We start from the raw sequence: 26540 nt of genomic DNA on the forward strand, positions 1-26540 counted from the left end.
TTTACACCCCACCCACTCCCGACAGGCCCCGTTTGTCCACCAAGTTAATCTTTTGTTTTAGAGCACACCGCAGTTTTTCCTCTGCCAACAATTTTCCATTCCTGTAAGAAAAAGTTAAAATAAGTTGCAGCGGCTGAGGGGGGGGGGGGGGGGGGGGGGGGGAAAGACACTTCGTCTCGCGAGAGTTGCCACGCCTCTTTATGGATTATTCCGCGGAAAGGAGTCCCTTATTTCTAAGCGATATTGGCTTTGAAGGTGGGTAGATACCATAATTTGATGCATGTGAAAAAATAATACGCTATTTGTTATTTTTATAGAGTGGTAGAGAGATACTTTATGTTTCTGGATTGGTTCTGAGGCGGGGAAGGTTGGCGGACGAGTTGAACGCTACAAATAGAGCGGAAGTGCTAGGCATTTCCTTTTCCTATAGGAGCCGCCGGGTTGAGAGGAGCGTGGCCCTCTCCTCTCCCCGCGATGGTGAGTGGAGGTCTTTTCTGGCGAAGGCTTTTTTGCGCTCGGGTCCCGGCAGAAATGTATTAGGGGTTTAGGACCCAAGAGCTGTAGGGGAGAAAGCGAGGATAAAGTGGATGAGATCAGAGGCATCATGTGTTTGGGGGTTGGAGCTGGGTAGTGCGGCTAATTTACGGCAGCCATTTTAGAGGCAACGTGGGCGTCCCAGCAATGGGCGACACGGTCGCTCTCAGGTGCGGAGGAATCTTTGGGATTCTAGTTTCCTTGCATCGTAGAAGGCGTGAGTTCTACCGAAAATAGGGAAGCTCTTGGGGCCTGAGACTGAATCGGGGCCATAATCAGTTTTGGGCTTTGTATTTTCAGGTGTCGTTCAGGAAGGAACATTGTCATTTTTGCCGAGGCAGATTTTATTAAAGACCCGCATAGCCACATTTTTCTGAATACTCCTATGTGTTCATCTTAACACGTGCCTCTACAAAAACTTCGTCATCTCCATAACTTAAAAGTTGCTCTATTTGGTGTTCTCTAAATCTGTGAATTTTTTAGCCAGGTGTAGTTCAGTGGAAAAAAAAAGACCCTATACTTGTGATGCTTGGATGATAATTTGGACAAAATAGCACTAGAATGTTCGATGGTAGTGTTGTGGACATGGGGAATGGAAGACGAGGCAGTAGTTGGGCTTTAAAGTAATAAGAGAAATTTCAGAGAAGGTGATCTGAAGGAGGGTGAGGAAGCATGCAGATTGTTTTTAAGATGAAGACTTACCTCTGAGGGAGAAGGAGTATGCCCCTGGGTGTAGGTACAGACAGTAGCATCTGGAAAAGTGTGGGAGATGAAATCCAACAGATTCTGTAGGCTATCCTCAGAAATTTAGTTTTGCTTTCAGGTGTAAGCCTTTGGAGAAGGTTGAGCAAAAAGAAACATGGCCAGTATTTGTACTGGTAAGTTGTGTGATATGTGTTTGAGATGAAGGGGGCCAAGGGCAGAAATTGGAAGGAGAACTGTAGGAGACAAGATACGCTGACATTTGGGGTTGAAGAGTTTATCTAGATGGTAGTATTAAATAGCATTTTCGAATCTCACAGTATGCCTTGAATCGTTTTTGCCGTGTAAGGCCTGGTTTGAAAAGTTAATGATCAATTTTGTGCTTGAACTTGAGATTCTAAATGTTACAGTGTAAGAATGTTTTGAAATTAATAAACGTAATGTGTTGGTAATAGCCTCTGTTTCAGCTCTGAGTGTTGTCTACCTCCCCAAACTCCAGTCTCCTGTAATTGAGGTTTTAATGGTATTGTTGATGTGTGACCATAGTGCCTTTGGCTTTGTCAATGTGAGTATCTTTTCCTTTTTCCCAGGCGTGTGCTCGTCCATTGATATCCGTGTACTCCGAAAAGGGGGAGTCATCTGGCAAAAATGTTACCCTGCCTGCTGTATTCAAGGCTCCCATTCGACCAGATATCGTGAACTTTGTTCACACCAACTTGCGCAAAAACAATAGACAGCCATATGCTGTCAGTGAATTAGCAGGTATGGATTTTTCGAGGATTGATGTTTTAAGACCTGCTTAACAGCAGTGATGAAATAACACTCCATTGGTCCGTGTTTCTGAAGCACATGATTTTCCTGGATGTTCTGATGCTGTTGTTACCATGCATAATAGTCCTATATTAGTATGATTGGGTAGCTAAAACTTGTATTTCTTCCTAATTTCAGGTCATCAAACCAGTGCTGAGTCTTGGGGTACTGGCAGAGCCGTGGCTCGAATTCCCAGAGTTCGAGGTGGTGGAACTCACCGTTCTGGCCAGGGTGCTTTTGGAAATGTATCCTTTGTTCCACTATGTAGATGGGTCAGCTCTTCGGGAATTTATCAAATTGAACCTGGCTTGTACATAGTTGAAAATATTTCAAACATACTGATAGTGTCCAGGTTAAATGTTGTTCTAGGCAGACAGGGGCTTGGCATTAGGAAATTTTGCTTGCAATGATGTCGTAATTTGCGTCTTACTCTGTTCTCGGCGACAGTTGCCTGCTGTCAGTAAGCTGGTTCAGAAGGGTGACGAAAATTTTTACTGAGCAAGACGTGATCTTTTTTTTTTAATTGCCAAAATTTTGAGAAATGAGATTCTTAACTGGGAAAATAGATGTGTCGTGGGGGCCGCATGTTCGCACCAACCAAAACCTGGCGCCGTTGGCACCGCAGAGTGAACACAACACAGAAGCGATATGCCATCTGCTCTGCCCTGGCTGCCTCAGCCTTACCAGCACTGGTCATGTCTAAAGGTTTGTAGATTTTGTTTTACAGGACTGGTACAAAGTACCCTCCCCCCCCCACCATTTCAATCATGCTAATGATCTGTGTCAATTCTGTTCATCCCAGAGAGCCTGACTAGATTTCTCTCTTCTAAATAATAGTTCTGACCACTTAGGTCGATAGTAAGTCATGTGAAGACTATGTAACTGGGAAACTAATAGAAATACAGGGATTTCATATATTGGCAAACTTTTCCACTCAGTTCATCACGTTCTCTACTATGTAACTGTCAAAATGATGAGATTCCACTTAATTGGTCCGTGTTTCTGAAACACATGATATTTGTGGATATTCTGATTTGGCACATTGTGTTCCATTTTGCTTTTGTGGATTATATGAAATGTTTCTCAATTTTTCAAAAGGTTCGGGGTAACTAGGCTTTTGTTAATTGACTCTGTCAGGTCATCGTATTGAGGAAGTTCCGGAACTTCCTTTGGTGGTTGAAGATAAAGTTGAAGGCTACAAGAAGACCAAGGAGGCTGTTTTGCTTCTTAAGAAACTTAAAGCCTGGAATGATATCAAAAAGGTAGGTTTAATGAACAAATTTCCCGTTTGGTGGTCCTTAACTTCATCAGATTTTAAATTTCAAAAGATGATTGGAGGACAGTGTAACTTGAGGGGCTATGAGAACGAGGACTCTAAAACCTTATAAAACTTAGGTTTGAATCTTGCCTGGCATTTACGGTTGCGTGTGAATGTTGGGCAATTCATTGTGGCTCCTTTCTTTACAGTGGAGACTAATTACTTGAAATCACGTTTGAAGATGAATTACTAAGGTCATATTTTAATGAGAGTAATAAATGTTCTCGCTTTTTAGGTCTATGCCTCTCAACGAATGAGAGCTGGCAAGGGCAAAATGAGAAACCGTCGTCGTATCCAGCGCAGGGGACCCTGCATCATCTATAATGAGGACAATGGTATCATCAAGGCCTTCAGAAACATCCCCGGTAATTGTACTGCTTATGCATGTTTTGCTTGTCCGTACTATGCAAGTTTACTCAGCTTTTACTATGATGAGATTCCACTGTATGGTCCGTGTTTCTGAAACACATGATTTGGTGGAACTTCTGATTCTCAGCTGAATGAGTACGCCAGTGAAAGTTGGAACTGCCTGATTAGTAACATAGATCTCAGGTACCTTACATAGCACAAAAGTAGTACAGGAGATTTGTGTTTTTGTGTTGAGATACAGGCTCCCTAATTTTCTTTTTCCTTTAAAAGGAATTACTTTGCTTAATGTAAGCAAACTGAACATTTTGAAACTTGCTCCTGGTGGGCATGTGGGACGTTTCTGCATCTGGACTGAAAGTGCTTTCCGCAAGTTGGATGATCTGTATGGCACTTGGCGTAAGGCTGCCTCCCTCAAGAGTAACTACAAGTGAGTATTGTTGGCCTTCATGTATCAAACACAGGTGTTGATGCTGCGCATACTTATATTTGCTATTGGTTTGCATGTTTTGTGAATAATGAATGTGGTTTTGCCATGCGCCCTCATGTACAGATAGGATATGCCAAAATGGTGAGATACTCTGAGAAGTTGATAAGTGTAGTTGAAATTAACTCAGGAGAGCTTCGATTGTCGGTGAGAATTGGGAATTGAGCATCTTATTGCCAGCATTTTTTTTTTTCAGCCTTCCCATGCATAAGATGCTTAATACAGACCTTAGCAGAATCTTGAAGAGCCCTGAGATTCAGAGAGCCCTCCGAGCACCACGGTAAACTTGTGATACTTCGTCTCATTCCAATCTCTTACCATTCGTTATTTGAGAAACATGAATAATGTGAATGAAGTTCTTAATATTGTAACGTCTATTCTACAGCAAGAAGATTCATCGCAGAGTCCTCAAGAAGAATCCACTGAAAAACCTGAGAATCATGTTGAAGCTGAACCCGTATGCAAAGACAATGCGCCGGAACACCATTCTTCGCCAGGCCAAGAATGTAAGTGATAATTTGGTTTTTGCTGATATGTTAACTTTTTAGAAAGGTTTGGTTCTTAGGTTTTCTTAATTTGTTGCAGCACAAACTCCGGATGGATAAGGCCGCAGCAGCCTTAGAAGCCAAATCCGAGGAGAAGGGTGTTCCAGGCAAGAAGCCTGTGGTAGGGAAGAAAGGAAAGAAGGCTGTCGGTGTTAAGAAGCAGAAAAAACCCTTGGCAGGAAAAAAGCCTGCAGCGACCAAGAAACCAGTAGCTGAGAAGAAGCCTGCAGAGAAGAAACCCACCACGGAAGAAAAGAAACCTGCATAAAACTTAGATTTGTTTATTCCATAAAAGTTAAATCATTTTGGACAGCTAATTATGAATAAAGGCCTAATCAAAGACCGTGAGAAACCTGACTTGTTGGATGTGTTTGTGAATCTTGGTTAGAATTTTATTTTGTTGCCCATAATTCCTGTCTTTTGCTTCCTTTTTTTTTTTGGGGGGGGGGGTCTGGTATAAAATGGACTTTGCATTGTAAATCCATGCAGGTGAATGGAAACAACGCTGCATAAATCCAGTTTGTAGATAACAAGCAGATAGCTAAAAGACTGGTCTCAGATATGAAGCTATTAGGATTTAGCAATCCTTCCTCAAAAAAAAAACTACACCTTCAAAAATAGGTAAAATTCCATAAAGGTTTGGCTTTTGCAGTACCACAAGAGGGCAGAATATATATACATTTAGGGGTACTGCGTTAAGAAATTGATGGTTCTTCCAGAGGTTCCTGTTAGAACCTGCTGCGTTAGAGTATAGTTATTGCAGGAGATGCTACCCCCAATAAATTGACCTATGTTATGAAGGTGTTCAAAGCGTTTCTCAGAACTACTTGATACTTGCAGTTTTACTAAGGGATGAACAGAGGAGCACCTGGGTGGCTTAGTTGAAACTGACTTTAATAGAGGGGCGCCTGGGTGGCTCAGTTGGTTAAGCGTCTGACTTGCACTCAGGTTATGGTTTTGCGGTTTGTGGGTTCGCGCCCTACATCGGGGTCTGTGCTGACAGCTCAGAACCTGGAGCCTGCTTCAGATTCTGTGTCTCTGTGCCCCTCCGCACTTGTGCTCGGTCTCTATCAAAAATAAGTAAAAAAAACAAACACGCAGGTTCTGCACTGTCAATGCAGAACCTTGTGTGGTGCTCCCAACTCCTGAAGCATGAGTTCATGGCCAGAGCCAAAGTCCCATCCTTTTTTTTTTATTTTTATTTTTTTAACGTTTATTTATTTTTGAGACAGAGACAGAGCATGAATGGGGGAGGGTCAGAGAGAGGGAGACAAAGAATCCGAAACAGGCTCCGGGCTCTGAGCTGTCAGCACAGGGGCCCGATGCGGGGCTGGAACTCACCGACCGCAAGATCGTGACCTGAGCCGAAGTCGGCGCTCAACCGACTGAGCCACCCAGGCGCCCCCAAAGTCCCATCCTTAAACCCAGAGCATCTGGCTTGTTTCAAGCTGCGGTCATGATCCCAGGGTCGCGGAATGAAGCCCTGTGTTGTGTTCCACGCCGAGCTTGCACCCTGCTTAGCGTTTTAACTCTGCCCCTTTCCTGCTCACATGCTCTGCTCTTAAAAAAAAAAAAAAAAAAAAAAAAAAAAACCGCAGAGAAGTCTGCGCCAAAGAACGTTGGTTGTTTTCCTACCCTGTTCTGTCCCAGCATGACTTCCCACCTTAAGAGTTAAATTGTCCTATTTTTGTCTCCTGTCGGGATCTTGTTTGCAACAGGTTTGTTTCCATTGGCAACCTACTTAAAAATCCACATCAAGGTGATGGATCTTCCACTTGGCAGATTCAGGGCAATCTAGCCCTTAGCATACAAAGGCACCACGTCCCAACAGAATGATAGCCCTGCTCTATCTTCCTGTTCCAATTTGCACACCCTCCTAGGAACCACTTTCACATGAGGAGGAATCCTTGCCTGCAAAAATAACAGGGCTTGTGCACCTGTGTGCTAGATACTGTGGTTTTGGTCTCTGCCCTCAAATGCGTCTGCAGGTCTTGTGGCGCTAAAATAGCCACTTGCTGCAGCACATTGAAAGTGCGATGCAGGGGGACGCCTGGGTGGCTCAAGTCGGTTGAGCGTCTCTTGGTTTCAACTCCGGTCGTCAACTCAGTTTGTGGGTTCCAGCCCCACACGGAGCCTGCCTGGGGTTCTTTTCTCTCTCTGCCTCTACCTTGCTTGCTCGCTGTCGCTATCTCAGAATAAATAAATATTAATATATATATAATAAAAGGAAAGACAAAAGGGGTCTCTCCTAGGAAAAGCACGCTCCCGCCGAGGAGCCAGCGAGCGTCCAGAGACGGGCCGGAAGCGTCGCTGCCCGCGTGCTGCCAGCCCCGCCCAGCCTGCTGTTTGGTTTCCGGGAACGAGGTCGCTGACGTCATTACCGGGCGCCGGGCCTGTCGGCCGGCGGGAGGAGTCGCCATGCTGAGCCGGCTCCAGGAGCTGCGCAAGGAGGAGGAGACGCTGCTCCGGTTGAAGGCGGCCCTGCACGACCAGCTGAACCGGCTCAAGGTGACCCCGCGACGCCCCTCGAGCCGGGCCGCCCCGCGAACCCCAGGCGTGGGCGGCGCCCACTTTGGTTGACAAGTACCCGGGGGGCGGGACTGAGGTTGGAGGCCCACTCCTCTTAGAATCTAGGTCCTGCGGGTCTACGCTGAGGCCCAGAGATCTGTACGTGCGGCAAGACCACCGCCGCACCCGTAAACGCAGGTGGACCGCACACGCGCTGAGGAAGTGAGACCTCCCTAAGGCTCGCCTAGGTTCTCCCTGCCCCCGGACCCCTTCCCCCCGACCCCCTACAGCTGTGCTAGCCACCATTTACTAGTTTCTGTTGACGCTCGAAACAGCGCTGGTATCGTTAAGCTAGAAGAGATGAGTGGATCCGTTGTGCAAAGAAAGAGAGCGAGGCCCGGAGAGAAGAGACTTGTCCCAGAGTTCCCAGTAGCTTTTCTTCTGGCAGCTATTAGTGACTCCACAGCCTGGACGAGATTTAGGCGCACCAGGGCCATTTCCCACATTTCCCACCAATCCATCCTCGTTAGCCCCAGTGAGATTGATCCTGATAAGCGCTGCTTTGCACCCTTTTTCAGGATCTTTACGTCCAGACGAGATGCGGGTTATGAAAGCCTTTTGTGAACTGAAAAGCATTGTACACCTGTGACATTAAAATAATACGCTTTTCCTCCGGACGGTTGCTGGCCAGTGCTCATTTATGTTCTCCTATCACTAGTACCTATACAAGTATCCAGTAGGTGGGTGTTGTGTATGAGGATGATGACCTCTAAGCCTAGGTTCCTTTATGCTCCAGGAAACACTTCCACTTCCCATCCTTCCTGCCTTCCCTTTCTCAATCCTGGGTAGAAAGCTACAGGCTAGCGAATTGGCCCCCTGTGGAATCAGAAGACATCTGGCTTTGTTTTTAGTGTAGCACACTTGTGTTTTCTACCCAGATCTGCTGTACCTAGGGGAATGAAAGTCTTGGCTCAACTGAAAACACCTGTACACCCCAGGGGGCAAGGGGCTGGAGGGTTTTGGGCTCCTTTGCTAAAATGTGGGGAAATATTAAGGGCCCCATCTTTTGCTCTAGAGCTGCACAGAGCTGCACTGTTTTCACTTCTCAGTATGCCAGCCTTTGAGCCTTTGACAGTGTGATCCGTAAATTTTACCCAGGTCAGTAGCCCGGTGAAACAGCAAGCAGAGTGTCCTCGACTCCTCTTTTCTAGGTTGAAGAACTAGCCCTCCAATCAATGATTAGTTCTAGAAGAGGGGATGAAGTGCTCCCTTCTCAGCCTGCATCTGAACAGCCACATGATGTAAGTTTAATCAAGTGTGGGCCTGGGGAAAGAATGCAAAGTCCATCCTGCTCTCAGGCTGCTTGGAGGCCAAAAGTTTTTGTAAATTACATGATCAAGCCCAAAGAACTCAGGGAATTAAGTTATTCTGATTTAATACGCTGGCTACTACATAAGACTCTTGTTAGGCAAGGAACAGCCTGCCTCTCTAGCAGCTAGGTACTCTTTATTATTCATGTGTCGTTATATTGCCTGCAGCATCCTAGTTATCCGTCCCCTCTAGTTACTCCAGTGAGCCGAGGGAGAATTGGAGATCTTTGCAGGCATATGTCAAAACTTATGCTGCTTTATAAGTAAGCCTGGGATGTGAGAACAAGAGTGTAGCTTTGACTACAAAACATAGTGCTAGGGGCGCCTGGGTGGCTCAGTCGGTTGAGCGTCCGACTTCAGCCCAGGTCACAATCTCGCGGTCCGTGAGTTCGAGCCCCGCGTCGGGCTCTGGGCTGATGGCCCAGAGCCTGGAGCCTGCTTCCGATTTTGTCTCCTTCTCTCTCTGCCCCTCCCCCGTTCATGCTCTGTCTCTCTCTGTCTCAAAAATAAATGTTAAAAAAAAAACAAAAACATAGTGCTAAAAAGTGGGTTCCAGTCCTCATCGTATCCTTCTCTTACCAATGCCCTTAGGTAAAACAGTGCAATTTTCTTCTTTCTAAATACACCATATTTGAGCATTTTTTTCTCCCAGATGCGTGTCAAACCATGTAAAACCATATGAGAGCAGCACATCTAGGCCAGCATAATTTTTAGGCATGAACCATGTTTGTAAATCAGGTAACATTCTATCAAATACTAGGGGGTTTACTCCCTCCCATTGTGGCAATAGAGGGTAGGAGGATCGGAATAGGAAGTGGCCTTACCTCCTGGTGATTAAATATTGGGGATGAATGTGCGGTTGCAATTTAAAAAAAATGTAATGTTTAAATTAAACATTAGAGAAAGAGCACAAGTGGGGGAGGGGCAGAGAGAGAGGGAGACACAGCATCCAAAGCAGGCTCCAGGCTCTGAGCTGTCAGCAGAGTCCAGCACAGGGCTCGACCTCACGAACCGCGAGACCATGACCTGTACCAAAGTCGGACACTTACCAGACTGAGCCACCCAGGCGCCCCGAGATTTGATTTTAAAACACATTTCAGAATTTGCTGGTTTGGTGACCATGTCTTTCCTACTAATCCATAATGTCCTTGCCTAAAGCAGATGTTGGTACACGTAGACAATGAAGCATCAATCAACCAAACTGCACTGGAGTTGAGCACAAGGAGCCATGTGCCGGAGGAGGAGGAGGAGGAGGAATCAGATTCTTGAAGGCGGGAAAGAGCCAAGGTTTGTCCTATGAATTAAGTTCCTACATCTCAGGAACTTTGTCTCCTCAAACAAATATTCTTTCAAAGTGGGCCCTCTGGCCCGCTTTAAAAGGAAGCAAGAACTTTAGGATGATGTGTAGTTCTAAACAGAGTTCCATCCATAACTGACGTTTCAGTGACCTGGAAAAGCACAGATGTGGTATCTTAGCCATGAGCATTGTGGGCGGTGCTGCGTCTGTATTCTGGTCAGATTCAGTAATTATGCTCGAAACAGAACGCTTCCTCTCCAGTGCTATTGAGAAAGTCTGGCATTTGCCAAAAGGGCAGAGTTTAAATACAAGCCAGCCTTTCCAGTCAACAATGCCTCTTTTAAGAAAGCCAATTAAAGGCCATCTGCATGCCATTGAACCATTGTGAGCAGCAAGGCCACAGTCTAGGGGAGAAAGATGACAAGTGAGGAGTACAGAGAGCCACTTGGGAACACAGGCTGCTGCCACCTCTCGGGTGACATCACAGCACGCTGCCGACAACATGCTTGGGAGATTAGGCTTTTGTAATAATGACTGTTACAAAATAACAGTTGCTAAAATTTGTATACTGCCCCTTTTTCAGTGAAATACAGTTAAGTCCTGAATTTTATTAAAGTAACTTACCCTGCCCAAGCAATAGAAAAGCCAAACCAAACATACAGAACCTCCTCAAGCAGAACTTCTGCTGTAACTGCTCCAGCAAAGAACATGGATGGGTGTATGTATTAATCAACATTTCATTCCAGTGATTTTCAGCTACTCTTACAGGAAATAGCCAAAAGTTTAAATGAGCGTATTTCTTGGAAAACACAGTGTGAAAATTGTTTTGCAACAAAAGCAACCAAACTTTACGTTTGGGGAATCTAATTTATGAGTGTGGGTTTTCGAGAGCTAGAAAAGTTGGCTCTGAATTCTAGCTCTACCACTAACTGGGCACTTGCCTTATTTAACTCTTGGCAGCTCTCAGTTTCCCGCGTGTAAAATGACAGGGTGCGCACCCGCTCCAGCACTCTGGCATGGGGTTATGGGGTGCTCGTGAGGCATCGTGAAAAACTCTAGCTACTGTTGGTGTCTCAGCGAGAGGGAGTCTAAGGAAGGAATTGGACATGGGGAACTCAAAACAGCAAGACCGATGCAGGGAACACTATTCTTGAAAACAAGATCATTCCTGGTAAAAACTACTAGGGAAAAACCCTTGGAGTCCCAAAAATGTAACACTTTTGTATAGAATAGAGAATTTAGGACACTCAGAACAGATGTTAGCCTTACAGCGAGAAAAAATGCTGGACCGGCCTAGGCAGTATACGTAACACGAAGCAGTTTTTTAAACCCTGGCTGTATTCTAAGCTCCTGTCCATCTAGAGTGGAACTACCTACTCGGGAGATTGAACCACGTTGTTTTTAGTTTGAAAACAAAATAGGCCTTGTGTTTTTAAATACGTATTTATTGGTTTTCTGTAACCTGCCCTCTGGAAGAAAACGGGGGAAGAGGTGCTGACCAGGCGTCACCACACGAACCTCAAGTTCTGAAAGTCACTGGTCAAAAAAAGGCATCGGTGGTCAGTTTGTTTTCTGTGACTTCACTGCTACCTCACAGGCAGGACGAAGGCAGCGCAGGCCCATTCCCCTCCAGGAAAGTGGAATGAAGAGAGGAAACCATTGCTCAGTGGAGCCAAACAGCACGGGGCTGGGTGTCCTGGGTAGAGGCTCCCACACCAGCTGGGCACGGCCAAGAGCAGCGTGCTCCCGTGAGCAGGCCGGTTACCCCCTGACCCCACCCTGCCTGCTTTTCCCTGGGTAGAAACGGCAGGAAGAGAGGGGATCTGTTGCTCCCAGGTGCACGGAAGGGTAGTTGGAAGGCTCACACCTAAGTGTTTGATGGCTGAGAAGACTTGGACAACGTCCAACTTGGAATTACAGGAAGGCCCATTGGTCCAGAGCACTGGACTCGTCCCCAGTGTGGCATTTCTGCCTTGCAGCCTCCTCCTTGTCTTTACCCTTTGCCCTCACGGGAAGGCTTGACGACACCATTTGATTTCTCAAATCCTACCACAAAAGTAGACCTGTTTTTTCATCCTTTTAACTTGATAGTATATTTATTAGAATAAGAGATTAGATTTGTTAAACATCTGGGTTGAAATGGTTAAAAGGATTTTCATACAATTCTTAGGCACTATACACACTGTTGTTTACAATAGCATCGGTACTTGGATTTGGGGAAAGATAAATCTCATACATTTTAATGCCTTGATCCATTTGTAACATTCAAAGTAACCATCATTTTAGAAACACTAATTCAAACTTAAAGAGACACATACCACTAAATATCCCACATAATATATCTTAAAATAAATATAGAAATACAACCAGAAGTCTACAAATCATCACAGTAGACAGACTGGTGAAGCCCCAGCTATCGTGGCAGTGAAGGGCTCTGGCTAGATTTTGACAGAAATTGCTTCATTCTACACCAAAAGCAAAAATATAATAAAATAACAAGATCTATACTTTCTGATGTTCTTTTTCATAGCAGCAAAGCATGCTTCACATGCAGTGCCTGTGAAGGATCTTACAAGGCTCCTACCCCAACAGAAGGAAGGTGCGCCCGGCAAGAATGCAGTACCACCAAGTGTCAAAGGAATCCCAAAACTACAGGCAGCTAGCCAGTCACGGTGGGGGAAGAGCAGTGCAATTTTCAGTAAGAATGACTACCCACAGTCACCAAGGTTTCACTGGAACTGAACGCTGCGCATGTTTGGATCAACATACACAAAAATAGCCCCAAGCACAAAGCCAATCCACTTAGGGAAATAACAGAATAAATGACAGTAATGTTAAAAAAGACACAAATAGAATTTTGGCACATGCTGTGTTCTTCATCCTTTGTCGTAGGCGAAATGCACGTCTGAACGGAGACAGGCATGGCAAAGAGGCCTGAAAGCGACAATGGCACACCACTGGGCAGGGGACTCGCTCGTTGCTGCTTCCCAGATACTTAGACGCCGGCCGCGTGGGTCGGTGTACTGGGCTGGTTAAGGCCGATGGTGGAGCAGAGCCAACCTGCAAAATCCACTTCCTCACCATCAGATCTCTTGATAAAGGCATGAACCTGTGTGCGAGGAAACAGAGAGTAAAAAGAAAGTTCAAGAGTCCCGAGTCTAGACTTGGGACCAGTCTTGCAATCCCGGAGCCTGCCTGCCATTGGGCGGCAGTAGGGGGCCAGGAAGGGGGCCGGCTGCCGCCCCGCCCCGAGAGCCCACTCTCTGCCAGGAGGCCTCAGCTGCTCACTTCCCTGGGCCTGCGCTCTTCCACTGCGAACTGGGGGTAGTAGCTCTGCCCTCAGCGCCCCACAGGGTGAAGCAACAAAATAATGAACGGGTGGACTTCGGAGTGTGTGTGATACTGCATGGGCTCTGCAAGTTCAGATGTTCTCCGGTATTACTGCCCCACTCTTCTGAGGGGCTGCGGAGGATACTGAACACAAGGTGAGCCCGTCAGTGGTGGAAAAGGCCCCGTCCCCACGAAGGAGTGGGCTGGCCCGCTCCTTCCCTCGGCTCGTCCTTTACGCTCACGGGTGGACACGGGAGCCTTTTGTTTGGGATCCTGCAGCCCCGGGGTCAATGGGACCATACTGGTCAAGGCAGCGGGGAATGGGCTGTAGGAGGACTGGACGGATGACCGACCGAGAACAAATGAATAAGCGGGTCGTGTACAAATTGGAAATAAATGGACTTACCATGAGTTGTTTCAGATCTGCTCTCTCTGCTGGGTTTTTTATGAGGCTGAAAGAAAGAAAGATAATGTCAGAGAGATTTCCTGGCACTGGCTCCAACTCAAGTTACTTCACGTTTACATGCCCATCCTCCCCACACCCTGTATTCACCTTCCCGTTCTAGCACTGTGGCATGCCTGCAGGTTCATAAGTGCTGAATTAACCTGAGATCAGAAGGCAATGTGCCAATCCCTGTAGGGCAGGTGAGGGGCAGCTTTTACCCAGTGCTGTGGTCAGCCCAGTGACTGAAGTCCTAGCATTCTGGAGGCGTGGGGGAAAGGGCAAAGTTCCGTTCCCCAAGACCAGGTGGGGAGGCCGACAAAACCAGCATATCTCCAGAGAGCGAGGAGCTGACTTACCATTTATTCACAAAATCTTGAAATTCCAGACTGAATACTCCACTGGGCAGCTTTGGAGGAGGCTGTAAATACAGGTTAAGACCTAAGAAATGCCTGGCTTCCTTCTCCAGCCATATTCCCCACAAACCCCCTCTCTCCCAGGCCTCAGGACAGTGCTGCCCTTAACCAACCAAGGGAAGACCAGGGTTAGAAGCCAGTGGCTGCTTGCTGGGCCACCCAGGTGGAACCACTGTCTCAAGCCACAGCTGGAATTGGAGCCAGTGACAAATCAGTTTTTCTCTCTTAGTTTATCCTTCTGTGACGTGAGGAGGACCTCGTTCTCTCTGGGACCCCTTCTAGCTGATCCTACTGTAAACCCTGCAGTGTGTCCTGGAACTAGGAGCTGGGGGGGTGTGCTAACCACCAGGCATAACCCAGCCCAGACAGCACCCGTGGAAGACACAGAAGGCTGAATCGTAAAATGTATATACCTTTTCCGCTATACCCCGAAGAAGCAGCAGAGAAAGATTAATATAACATCAGCTGAGAGGGCTGGGTCTGGAAGAATGTTCCCTGCACACTTCAGGAAGGAGGCTGTTTGCGGGCATCGATGCTAGGATACTGGCAACAGCTCTCGTGTTCCCAGGGCACGCAGTGGAGGTCACGCAGGGCGACACAGGACAGGGCTCCTGGAGCACCTGGCTCGCGTGTTCCACGCAGACCCAGGAAATGGGACCCACCCTCCTGTGACCTGTGCCGGGGCAGAGTGTTAGCCTCCCTGTGAGTGGACTCCCACAGTGCCCAGATGTCACTGCCTTGATGTGTAGCCCCGACCAACAGGTGATCAGAGACTGACAATTAAACACACTACCAACAAAGCCTTGCCTCACCCTCTTGCCCTGAAGGACTTACCACGACACCAGGCAAATGAGACTGATCTGGGGGCCAGGGACTAAAAACCCAGCTCTCAGGCCCACCCTGCAGATGGTCGCTGCTGCTGAGGGGGATGAAGGGAACATTCAAAGAAGGGACGGACTGCCTGGCCTCCAGAGTCCCAAGTAGGATGGGGGCCGGGCAAAAGAGGGGCTGTGAGGTGCCCACACCTGACCTAGCGGCCCAGCCTCCTGGGAGGGTAGGGAGGGGAGCTGGGAGGAGTGGGTGGTAAGGAAGTACACTAGGGGGGAAGGAACTTAGCTACTTTTCATCTCGGAGCCTGAGTTTCCTTACCTGTATGAAGAGGAGGATGAAACCAGCCGGGCCGCCAGAGGCTGGCAGCGGGCACACTAGGAGACCAGACCGGCGGCTGCTGATTTACTCAGGCTCTCTCTTCCCTGCGGTTCCCACCCAGCACCACCCAGCTCAGGTCCCAGCAACAGAGGAGGGCTCTCCGCACTACCACAAATGCAAGGCGCTGTGCCTTCCTTGAGTCCGTAAGCAGCCGAGATCACATGCTGCGCTTCGTCCCATGTCTCATTGCTTAGCATAAAGCTGTGCAGACAGCAAGGACGGGCAAGTGAACCTCCCTAGGGATTTCATAACTAATGGGGTGAAGCAGGATTTTCCCTGTTTGGCTCGTAATGGACACGGGGACCATTTTGAGCCTTTTGGGGTCTGGTTTTAGAGAGCAGTAAGGAAGTATGAAAAGTTACCCCGCTAGTCTCTTGAAGAGAACAGAGCCATGCCTCTTACCGTGTTCCCCAGCTGAGTGGGGCCTCCAGCTGCCTCCCCAAGCTAACAGACCTCGCCCCTCCTCCACTCCCCACGCCACACCTGAGGCCGGGGGTGATGGCCTTACCTCTGGAAATCCTGCCGCAGCAAAGCCCCGCTCCTCTGGGAGCCCTCCCCCAGCCCCTCTGTGCCACCGCTCCCCGCCCCCTCAAGCCAGGATTTGATGAATGCTGGGCAGTCTCTCCCTTCCTTGATCCTTTTTTCATTTAGACATACTGGTATAGGTGCGTTACACAAATAATGTGTGTTCTCTGCATTAAAGCCAGCCAGCAGCAATAAGCCAAAAGAAATTTCCACCATCCAGAGAGAACCACCATTTCCTACTGCTTTTCAGATTTTGTATGTACGTATATGCATACAGATTTGTTAAAGAACTGATCACAGTACACACACTACTTTGTAATGTTTTCCACACAATTTACAGGGAATATTTTCCATACCTGTTTCTACATTGTCATTTTTTTACATCTATTGCTTTTAATGGCACTTAACAATCGGAAACCCTAATTTGCAGGTATGTGTGGACTTGCCTTGCCTCCCATATTAATAACCTAATGGTCTTCACGACGAGGGACTTTTGTTTTCCCGTCTGTGGCCCCCCCACCTCGTGCGTAGCACCACCCCACAGTGCACACGTAGCCCACAGTAAGTGCACAAGAAATACGTGGTGAATGAAGGAGTGTAATGGCCACACTGGAGGCTCCTGAATCTGAGAAAGGACGAGAAACTCAGAGCTACCCAAATATGCTCCCTGGGAAAGGGGCACCCGCGGCCTCTAAACCAGCCGCTCAGTTCCAAGAGCGTGATGCCCTACAAGCAGCCCCACTGTGGGAACAACGCACAGGCTTCCCAAATCAACGGAGTCTTTTCTTAATAGAAGCAGATACGAGGTCAAGGAAGCTGCGCGGTACTTACCTCGTTGACTATGTAATCCAACAACTCAAAAATTGCCATGGGAGGTCGGCTGTCCATTCCATATGCTACAGATTTTATAACAAGAAAAAAGAAAATGCTTCTCAGAAAAACAGACAGGAGGTTATTTGCCAGTCTGAGGCTAGGGACCGGGGGCATGGGTCCTGGGGACCAGAACAGGGTGGTGGACAACAAGCAGAGACACGAGCCTCAGATAAGGCCGAGGACAGAGGGGACAGCAAAGGCCACAGAGTCGGCCAGCCGGGTAGGAGTCTGGGCTCTGCCACCTGCAAGGTTTGCGACCTCAGGCAAATCCATGGGCTGCTGAGCTTAGTTTGGAGTTTGGTGAAGGGGAGATGGGTCACTATGTTCGCCCTTCTTCCCTTCCTTGTACTGAGAGAGGAGCAAATGAGGCGATAACTCAGGAGCTTGAGGACTTAACTGTTCATTCTCCCTGAACTTGGGTTTCTTCCTTTTACTAAACTCCAGAGTCCCCAGCCAGCCTCAGGGGCCACAGCCACGAGCCCCTCCCGGGACCCACCATCAGCGACCCCTGCCCTCTGCTTCTCCCTTCACATACACCCTCTTCCATGAGGGCCTCAGGGACAGGCCTTCCTGGTCACAAAGCAATGTCCCGGCAGGAATTACATCAGAAGATGGTGGCTCGGCCAGCACCTTCCCAGCACCAGGTTTACTTCCCAGTATTCGTGATCAGAGAGGCAAGCGGTGCGGCACAGCACTCGGCACCTAGGACTCAGGCGTGGACAATGACATATGTAGTCTCGACAAGTCAGGCACTTGGTGCCTCGGTTTCCTCACATTTAAGAGAGTATAACAGTGCTCACACATGATTGCTATTAAAATTAGACAATACTGGACAAATCCATGGAGACAGAAAGTAGATGAGTGGTTGCCAGGGGGTGGGGGTGGGAGGAGTTGGGAGTGATTGCTCACGGAGGTGAGGTTTCTTTTTGGGGTGACAGAAATATTCTGCAATTACACAGTGGTGATGATTACACAACATGGGAGAATATACTAAAAACCACTGAACCGTCCACTTTAAAATGTGCATTTTATGTTATGTGAACTTTATCTCAAAGAAAATCTACCTAAAAACCAGTCAGGATTTTTAAAAATTAGGTAACGCATATAAAAGTACTAAATGCAGTGCCGGGAACACAGTAGGCACTCAACAAAGCGTGGCAAGCTGTCCACGGAAACAATTTAACACCCACCTGGAGACCCCTACTCTGCTTCTCCCCCCTTCCCCCAGCCTGGCATCCAGAGACAGGCAATCAGTCTTGGGAGAGTGTTCGGAGAATCAGCCCCCCAGAAACCACAGCAGCAAGGGCAGTCCAAGCTGGGGCCACTCACAGCTGAGGGGCCTTCCAGGGGTCCTCGGCCTGGGTGGCGTCTCAGCCGCATCTCCCTCCACTTGGCACCCAAACATCAGCTCCAGCTCCTTGGCATCGGGAGGAGGGATGGGATACCTCCCGACTGCCATCTCAACCAGAGATAGCCCCATGCTCCAGATGTCCGACTGCACGGAGTAATGAGTCCCCTGGAGTCTTTCTGGCTGCAGGAGAAGTGGACACAGTTATGATCACCTGTGAGCTCATCCAGGCCCACACAGAAGAGGGACAGGCGAGTCTCCACGGAGGCTCCAGGGAGATCTCAGGACTCCCTGCCCCTCTGAGGCTTGCCTGCACCACAGGGAGTGGCCTGTCCTGCTCGGTCCGTGTCCCGGTCCTGGCCCCGGCCCTAAATCTGCTGATGCGTCTTGTCTTCTTTGGAACTTCCACTAACTGCTTTCACTTGGTTTCTGACCCACCCCCAGCTACTGCGTTCAAACCCTCGGTGGTTCCTGTGGCTCTGACCCACACCTCCTCACTGCCATCTCCCCGTAACCTGCCCTCAGCTAACAGCCCCTGGCCTGGCTGGACCCTCGCTGCCACTTCAGCTGGGGCTCCAGCTTTGCCCAGTCTGGTCACTGTCTTGCATGTGCAGCACAGCTTGTCCAAAGCCCAGCTGCGAGGTTCATCTTGTCACCTTCATCTGAAACATGAGGCTTCTGGAACATGGGTCACGAATGAAGTGTGCACAGGGTAGAAAGAACACCGGCCTTGAGGAGCGCCTGGGTGGCTCAGTCAGTTAAGCATCCAGCTTCAGCTGAGGTCACGATCTCGCGGCTCATGGGTTCGAGCCCTGCATCAGGCCCTGTGCCAAGAGCTCAGAGCCTGGAGCCTGCTTGGGCTTCTGTGTCTCCCTCTAGCTCTCTGCCCCTCCCCCACTCACATCCTGTCTTTCCCTCAAAATAATAAACATTAAAAAAACAAAAACAAAAACAAAACACCAGCCTTGAGAGTCAGGAGAGCTGAGCTCTAAGACCAGCTCCACCACTGACTCACTGACTGTTCCTGAACAACATGGAGCGGGAGAAAAGGCAAAGGATCTGGGGTCAGGAGACTCGAGTTCACGCTCCAACTCTGCAACTTGTGAACTGTGTGATCCTGAGCCTCAGTTCCCTCATCTATAAAGTGGAGCTGATGAACCCAATGTTAACATCCATAACGACATAACAAAATACCTGCTCTCCTTACTAGGGTTACCAAGAAGGTCAAACCAAACGAAAATGTACGTTCGATGCTGCAAAATGCTACCCAAGTATGGGTTGAGTCGGAAGAGTCAGGAAAAAAATATACGGTGCTATACAAAGCATTATTTTTATTCAGTGTTAATTGAAATAGCACATATATTTCAAGAACTCTACAAAAAATCTTTATTCTGACAATTATACTTTTTTTTAGACATCATTAATGTCTCCCAAGGGATTTTTTCACTAACTCGAATACTGGACTATTTTGGAACTGACCATGTAACCACAAAGACCCAAACCACTAACCCTGGATCAATAGGTCCCGCAGTGTGTTGACTGATTTCGAACTTTGCGGTTGGCAGTTGAGTGGTCCAGAATGCTAGCTGCTCAGTTCTTAGACTGAGTGAGGACTAACTGGCGAGGAGACCTGGCTTTCGGTCCAGGCTCTGCATCTGGATTTCCTCATCTCTCAAATGGGAGCGATATCTTCACTTTCACAGGGCCACCAGACAGACGAGAACACAGAAAACACGATGTGCCGGGATGCCCCAGCCTCTGTGCCTGCCCCTCCGATTAACCCATGCCTACACTCACTGCCCCCTCCGTGCAGATCCCCACTCACCCTAACACTCCTCTATCTGCCCCACGCCAGCACTCACCCAGTGTCACACTCCCCCCTTTCTGAACCGTTCTCTGGAGCACACTAGCCATTTACTCACCAAGCGCTCCCTGGGCACCTACCACATGCCAGGCCCCGAGCCAGACCCTAGGGACAACTGAGACACCTATGGCCCTATTCTTGTCCTCCCGGAGCTCATGGCATCGGGGAGAGAAGAGAACATGGCTGCCACCTCCTTGGGGAGGGACCATGATGCCTCATCCTTCATTCTTTCTCCCCCACCTCTACCACCCAGGACAGGTTCTGGCTCTACAGGGGAAGCCACCCACTTGGCTCCTATCCCTGACCATGCAAGACGTGTGAGAAATGGAACCCACTGCTCATACCGACATGTAGGACCTTGTGCCCACGAAGGAGTTGGCCATGGAGTCGATGAGCTGCCCGCTGACCCCAAAGTCACAGAGCTTGATCTCCCCACGGGAGTTCACTAGGATGTTGGAAGGCTTGACATCTGCAGGGGAGGGAACAAAGAAAAGGAGGGAGTTGACACAGGTAGATCAGGGAGAGGGAGGAGGGTCAGCACTCTATAGACAGACCAGCCCCAACCGTGAGTCCAACGACGGCTGCCATCACTAAACCAGCCCTTGGCTCGCAAACACTGGACACCAAGGTCCCTCATTCCCCCTAGTTCAGGGTTCGAGAAAAGACTGTCAGGAGAGGAAATAACAACCTGTTGTACAAGTAGGACAGAAAGTCAGTGGATTTTCACTCTTTGAGAATCCAGACCTAAACACATGACCCACAGGAAAGACTCCATTATCAGGAATAATCAAGATTTCCAAGTTTGTTGTTTCAATCACCCTTCTTGGCAAGATACAGTATCTGTGGTTGGATCATAAGGCAGGAAGAAAAAAAACAAATAATAAGACCTATTTGCCTGCTGAGGCTCAGACCAAAGACTAGAGATGGGATGGGGACAGGAATTCCTCTATTTGACCTAGATACCAAGCACACAGCTGTGGCAGGGGTTGGAAGCTGACTTAATCATTTTCAGTGACGTCATTTCCCAAACAGCCTCCACAGCTGCAGCCAGCTGTCAGTCAAGGACAGTCCCTCGCTGCCCTGTGGGGTCCAGTCAGGGCAGTGCCACGGAACCAGCCCCAACCCCTTCCCCGCACTCGGGCCCTACCCACTTCCCACCCAGCTGCCACATCACTACTAGTCCACTGACCCTTCCCTTTGCAGAGGGAGGTAAACTTCCCAATGTTCTTCTTCCGCCACCTTCCCTGATTCAAACAACTGCCCTACAGAGTGGGCAGAGCGGGGTCAAGTGTTCTCACTTACAGGTGGGAAAACGACGCTGGAACTTGGTAAAAGTCCCCAGGCCAGGGTTTTGTGGGCACAACATCAACAATGAGACCCATCAAGAGCAGTCCATACCCCGGGGCAAAAACATAAACCGGGACAGGCAATCGATCTCTGACGAAGTAACAGAGACACCATATAGAGCACCTGGAGAATTAGAGGAACAAACCAAGTCCCCATAATTCAAACCTATTAGAACTACTATTCCCACTTTATTATTTTTTCCCTCGGTACCCTCAGATGAATGCATTTACGTGCACACCTCGGAGATGTGGCAGCTTTGGCTCTCTGCCTCTGCAATAAAGTGAATATCGCAATGAAGAGAGTCGAATGAATGTTTTGCTTTCCAGGTACATACAAAAGTTATGTTTACATTAGGCTATAGTCTGTTAAATATACAGCATCATGTCTAAAAAAATGATGTACACACCTGAATTTAAAAATACTTTATTGCTAAAAAATGCTAACTGTGGGCGCCTGGGTGGCTCAGTCGGTTATTAGGTGTCCAACTCTTGATTGTGGCTCAGGTCACGATCTCGTGGCTTGTGAGTTCGAGCCCCACATCAGGCTCTGCAGTGCAGAACCTGCTTGGGAGTCCCTCTCTTTCTCTGTCTTTCCCCTACTCATGCCCTCTCTCTCAAAATAAAATAAACATCTTTTTTTTTTTAAAACCGCTAACCGGGGCGCCTGGGTGGCGCAGTCGGTTAAGCTTCCGACTTCAGCCAGGTCACGATCTCGCGGTCTGTGAGTTCGAGCCCCGCGTCAGGCTCTGGGCTGATGGCTCGGAGCCTGGAGCCTATTTCCAATTCTGTGTGTCTCCCTCTCTCTCTGCCCCTCCCCCGTTCATGCTCTGTCTCTCTCTGTCCCAAAAATAAATAAAAAACGTTGGAAAAAAAAAAAATTAAAAAAAAAATAAAACCGCTAACCATTTTAGCTGGTCATAATCACAGATCACCATAACAAATAATGAAAATTTGAGCAATTTAAGAACTACCAAACATGACCCAGAGATATAAAGTGCACAAATGCTGTTGGAAAATGGCACAGTCTTGCTTGACGCAGGACTGACACAAACTGTCAATATGTAAACAATGCAGCACCTGCAAAGCATAATAAGATGATATATGCCTGTATTTATCCTTAAACAGACTCGAACAGTCTATATAAGTATCTTTCCAAGGGTAAAGTGAAAAAAAAAACTCACCCTCTCGCATCCCAGTAAGTCCTTCCCTTGCCCCCCACCCCCCCACATTTCCAAGGCTGGGTCAGGTCATAAACTGTGTTCAGCCAGCTCAAGCTTCTCTGTACCCATCACCAGCTCCACCAGGGGAGGGCTGCTGGCTGCCTGCCCCACCACCGTAACCCCCAAGCCAGGACAGTAACTGGCACACAGTAGGTGCTCCTAAATACTCGTGAATGACCGGCTCTGAACTCACCGGGTACATACGCAAACACTCCGAGCCACTGGTGTGTCTTCCCAAGACCTAGCCTTCATCATGGCACAGGACACGAGATCTTTCCAAACTCTTTGTCACGCTCCTTGTGTCTCCCACATACAGACCTCTAGAATGCAGGCATCAGAAGTAGCCTTAGAGGGAGTCTGGTTCCTCCCCTTCAGCTGAAGGCCCAAAACGGTCTAGGAACTTGTCCAAGGTCACACTGCAAAAACTGGGTGAAGCTGGACCCAGAACTCGGACCTTCTCTGACACCTAGCTTGTCCTCTTCCCGCCCAGCCCACCGCCATATGACGCAACTCTGTTCCACCCACCCACTTATGTTCGCCGAGCCCTACGCTGTGCCAGGGCCCATGCAGACACGGGGAGACAACGGCGAGAGAACCGATCGAGCTCCTACTGTCATGAAGCTTACGTTGTAGTGTGAGCACAGACAAAACCCGACAAATGCACAACGTCAGGTGGTCTCAAGTGCCATGAAGAGAATAAAAATGATAAAACCAGGTAAGAACACACACCTTGGCGGGGGGGTGGGGGGGTGGGCACCTCTGTGCAGGAATGACCCTTGAGCAATGACCCGGGTGGAGTCATACATCCTCCTGGGGAACGACTTCAAGCACAGGGACTAACTTTTCTTCTGTTTCTTGCCCACACCTAGTATTAGGGCAGGCTCTGACAAACACTGCCAGCCAAGGAGCCTCTGGTCCTCACTTACACAGGATTGTGGCCCTCCTCGAACAGAGGACAGATGCCTGACCCCAGAGGTTAGTGTGGGGGTACGGCAGGGACGCTGAGCGGCCAGCCAGAGCTGGGGAGGGCTGCGAGGAAATAGCACTCCTGGGGGTGCCATGGGGAGAACGCGCAGGAGGCCCTCCAACAGGAGCCTCTCCTCACACTTGCCACTAAATGCCCCAGCCCTTCACCCCGGTACCTGGGCCACCAAGCCAGGGCTCCCTCACCTCCCAAATGTGCCCAAGGCAGGTTAGGCCCAATTTTCAAGCAAAAGGGCGGCCATGACTCAAGAGACCTGTGTTCAAATCCCCGCCCTGCCGCCCACTCCAACAGGAGCCTTGAGCCAATCCCCCTGCTTCTCTAGCACCGGCCACCTGTCAGCGATGCAGTGATGACAATCAGAGCTCTTGTGACCCTGCCAGGTGGCGACCAGGACCAACCTAATGCAGTGTGGGCATTTACACGGCACGCCACACCACAGGGACAGAGGATTCTTCCCCAGGCCGCCCTGCAAGATGAGCAGCCTACGGCACCAGAGCTCTGCTTCCGCCCTCCCCAACAGAGAGCGCCCCCACCCCCCGCCCCGGCCACCCGGGTTTTCCTTCCTCTGCTGGCTTCCTCCCTCGCTCTGCTTCTCTCCAGGCTGCTGAGGAGTGGCTGCACGGCCTCTGTAACCACTTGGATCTGATTTCCATTCACATGGCAAGCAAGCCTCTTTTCCTCCGAACTTATGTAACACCACTCTCCCCAATCCCTGGCTGTCAGCTCTGGCTTCCCCCACGCCAGGGAACAACACCGGCTGGGAGGCTGCAGAGACCATGGGGGATGGAGTCAGAGGAGCGGAGGGAAACCCTGAGGGGCCACACGCACGGCACACAGCCCCTCCCGGGGACCCGGGAGGTGGGACACGAAGCAGCTTGCAGACCTGCAAATCACTCTCCATCACTCAAGTCCAAAACACGTGGCTGAGCCACCACGCCGGGACGTGCCTCTCCTTGGCAGCCCCGGCCAAATGGGGCTCTCCTCTGGGGGCGAAAGAGGTACGCGTCAGACAAGGCCAGAGAGACGGTTTCCTCCAACTGGCAGCACCCCCTCTTTGGTCTCCACGATTACTGCCCTCCCTCCTCTGCCCCTGCCCCCAGCATCTGCGTCCTCACTTGGTCCTGCAGAGCAAGCGGTGCTCCTCCGGTGGGACAGCCCCTGCACCGAGCCTCGCAGTCAGGTGCAGGTCTCTCAGCCTGGCTTTCCAAACCCGCCACTGCTCCCGCCTCACCTCTACCCAGCTTTGCGCTGTGACACAGCCCCATGTCCCCCTGCCCAGGCTCAGGCCTGCCACTCTGTGCTGGCCTCTGCATGTGAAACATGCTTCTTTCCCACTCACCCTCACGGCGATTTCGAGGCGCAAGTTCTTCTGGGTCCCCTCTGCCACTTGGGAAACCGCCCTGTTCCTGGGAGGGCTGAAACCGGGGAGATTTCATCGGGCTTCTTCTCACATCCTTCCTAGCAGCAACCTCGACCGCTGTTCAAATCAGGGGCCCAGGCCCTCTCTACTCACGGCCTTCTCCAGGCCTTGGGTTCCCTTTCTCACCCTCCAATATCAAGAAGGCAAGGCTGCGGGGAGACCCAGGACCTGGTGGGCCAGGCTGCCTTCTTGAGGAAGCATCCAGCACCCATGAGGCCCCCAGGCTGACGAGCTTCTTCAGGAAACAGATGAGAGGCTAAGGTTTGTTACCCCCATTCTGCTCAGCCCCCCGCAACAGTGAGGGTGGGTAAGCCCTCTTTCTTCAAAAACAAATAAGGGGATTTTATGCAAAAACTAAGTGGAAGAAATATTTTCTTCTCTCATATTTTCTGCCCCAGAAATAACCAGTGTTCAAAGCCTTTTGATTTTTTTCCCCCAAGAGTGCATGATTTCAACTTAATTTCTCAGTGTTTCCTACCACTCTAAAACAAGAGGTTTGGATTAAATAATTCAGTGGGTCATTTGTTTATTCTATGAACAGTTACAACTGAGCTATGAGTAAAAAGAACACAGTTCCTCTCCCTGTCCTGAAGGCCATCACCACTAGGGGAGACAGAACATAAAATACAAGAACATGTGTGCATGTGTATGATGCTAACGGCAAAGACAGAGAGATGGTCAGGGCACTGTGCACAGATATTCTGAATTCTTCCAATCGGCCAGGCTCCGTGCTAGGCTGACGAGTGGGGCAAGGTCCCTCTCAGGCAGAGGAAGCGAGGTGTCAGCCTCCCAAAGGGTACTATAACCTCATTTTGTTTGGCAGAACATCTTACAGGAAGTTGCATTCACTATGGGGTGGGGCGGGGGGGGGACAAGATGGAAGAAAATGGGCACGAAGGAACAGAAGGGCAGGGGAGCAGGGGAGGGAAGCAGAGGCACAAGAGAAACAAGAAGAAAAGAAATGAGGGCCCCAGAGCAGCAAGCAAACCAGACTCTGGCTCATCTGTGACAAAGGCTAAACCCAAAGTGGGATGACTTTGGATAGTGAGTTAAAGGTTAAAGAGACAAAGACAAGTGAGATTTTTAAATGGTGACTTCAGGCCTCAAAGGACCTCTTCTTAGCAACCCCAGTAGATCCTTAATAACCCTTCTTAAAGGTGAAGAGTCAGAAGGGAAAGGTGGCTGACCCTGGTAGGTCAAATAACAGTCTCCACAGAGCCACCTCCGGGTTAACTCATCCATGACCTCAGGGAGCTAATTAAATAGCAAAGATATTAACATTCAGAGAAAATGCCAAACACTTCAATTAGCCATGAACCCTAAGCTCTTTTTCCCACCCAACCTTCCCCAGAAGCACAGCTTTCTCCCCTAGCTGCCTAGCCCCCACCTGTGGAGAACGGACACAGCTGAAAGACAAGGTTGGGGTGGGGGGGCAGGGGAGCCCAGCCGACCCGGGAAGACACCACACGAGCTCGGGGTCACCGAGGCCTTACTATGCCAGGCCTTTTAAATACCGAGTCTTCTCGAACACTCAGAGCACCAATGAGAAGCAAGCTATACGCTCCTGTGTACAGATGGGAGACACGGAGGCTGAGAGTCAGGGAGACGTCTGGCAAGACTGCATA

At 49.3% G+C, this 26540-nt stretch overlaps 3 protein-coding genes and 4 non-coding genes across 10 annotated transcripts in view; 6 read left to right on the plus strand and 1 right to left on the minus strand.

Annotated features, from left to right (window-relative positions):
* The first annotated feature begins 403 nt into the window (after window positions 1–403).
* Window positions 404–5119, plus strand: RPL4 (ribosomal protein L4). Its single transcript, XM_042941651.1, has 10 exons — window positions 404–477; window positions 1827–1998; window positions 2185–2291; window positions 2613–2751; window positions 3184–3308; window positions 3600–3729; window positions 4004–4160; window positions 4414–4497; window positions 4603–4723; window positions 4803–5119. The coding sequence occupies exons 1-10, from the start codon at window positions 475–477 to the stop codon at window positions 5028–5030; spliced, it is 1266 nt and encodes a 421-aa protein (XP_042797585.1). The 5' UTR covers window positions 404–474; the 3' UTR covers window positions 5031–5119.
* Window positions 2041–2111, plus strand: LOC122223340. The gene has a single exon (XR_006204217.1). It is a non-coding gene; the product is annotated as a small nucleolar RNA SNORD18 (small nucleolar RNA).
* Window positions 2449–2547, plus strand: LOC122223387. Its single transcript, XR_006204264.1, has one exon. It is a non-coding gene; the product is annotated as a small nucleolar RNA SNORD16 (small nucleolar RNA).
* LOC122223337 lies at window positions 3012–3083 on the plus strand. The gene has a single exon (XR_006204214.1). It is a non-coding gene; the product is annotated as a small nucleolar RNA SNORD18 (small nucleolar RNA).
* LOC122223338 lies at window positions 3788–3857 on the plus strand. Its single transcript, XR_006204215.1, has one exon. It is a non-coding gene; the product is annotated as a small nucleolar RNA SNORD18 (small nucleolar RNA).
* A 2005-nt stretch (window positions 5120–7124) lies between the features above and the next one.
* Window positions 7125–12916, plus strand: SNAPC5 (small nuclear RNA activating complex polypeptide 5). 4 transcript variants are annotated; one of them, XM_042941655.1, is made up of 4 exons: window positions 7125–7270; window positions 8482–8571; window positions 9799–9927; window positions 12830–12916. In XM_042941655.1, the coding sequence occupies exons 1-3, from the start codon at window positions 7181–7183 to the stop codon at window positions 9907–9909; spliced, it is 291 nt and encodes a 96-aa protein (XP_042797589.1). In that variant the 5' UTR covers window positions 7125–7180; the 3' UTR covers window positions 9910–9927; window positions 12830–12916. The 4 variants fall into 4 exon arrangements, with proteins under 4 accessions (XP_042797589.1, XP_042797587.1, XP_042797588.1 ...); XM_042941653.1 differs by lacking the exon at window positions 12830–12916 and adding an exon at window positions 12468–12792; XM_042941654.1 differs by lacking the exon at window positions 12830–12916 and adding an exon at window positions 12471–12792.
* MAP2K1 (mitogen-activated protein kinase kinase 1) overlaps window positions 12198–26540 on the minus strand; it is a 79946-nt gene continuing 65603 nt past the window's right edge. The window contains exons 6-11 of the mRNA XM_042941652.1: window positions 20289–20413; window positions 18062–18263; window positions 16691–16755; window positions 14069–14130; window positions 13674–13719; window positions 12198–13046 (exon numbers count right to left, since the gene is read on the minus strand). Of these exons, the coding sequence (XP_042797586.1) occupies window positions 12933–13046; window positions 13674–13719; window positions 14069–14130; window positions 16691–16755; window positions 18062–18263; window positions 20289–20413 (614 nt within the window). The 3' untranslated portion in view covers window positions 12198–12932. The remainder of the gene's footprint in view (window positions 13047–13673; window positions 13720–14068; window positions 14131–16690; window positions 16756–18061; window positions 18264–20288; window positions 20414–26540) is intronic.

The sequence above is a fragment of the Panthera leo genome, chromosome B3 (genome assembly GCF_018350215.1).
Source record: "Panthera leo isolate Ple1 chromosome B3, P.leo_Ple1_pat1.1, whole genome shotgun sequence".
In the NCBI taxonomy this organism is placed as follows: domain Eukaryota; kingdom Metazoa; phylum Chordata; class Mammalia; order Carnivora; family Felidae; genus Panthera; species Panthera leo.

Bases quoted from the DNA above. Each gene is read 5' to 3' on its own strand.
- RPL4 (XM_042941651.1), top strand. The intron at 1,999-2,184 runs GTATGGATTTTT...TCCTAATTTCAG, and splicing joins TGCTGTCAGTGAATTAGCAG to GTCATCAAACCAGTGCTGAG. The intron at 3,730-4,003 runs GTAATTGTACTG...TTCCTTTAAAAG, and splicing joins GGCCTTCAGAAACATCCCCG to GAATTACTTTGCTTAATGTA.
- SNAPC5 (XM_042941655.1), top strand. From the start codon at position 7,181: ATGCTGAGCCGGCTCCAGGAGCTGCGCAAGGAGGAGGAGACGCTGCTC. The intron at 7,271-8,481 runs GTGACCCCGCGA...CCTCTTTTCTAG, and splicing joins ACCAGCTGAACCGGCTCAAG to GTTGAAGAACTAGCCCTCCA. The intron at 8,572-9,798 runs GTAAGTTTAATC...CCTTGCCTAAAG, and splicing joins CATCTGAACAGCCACATGAT to CAGATGTTGGTACACGTAGA.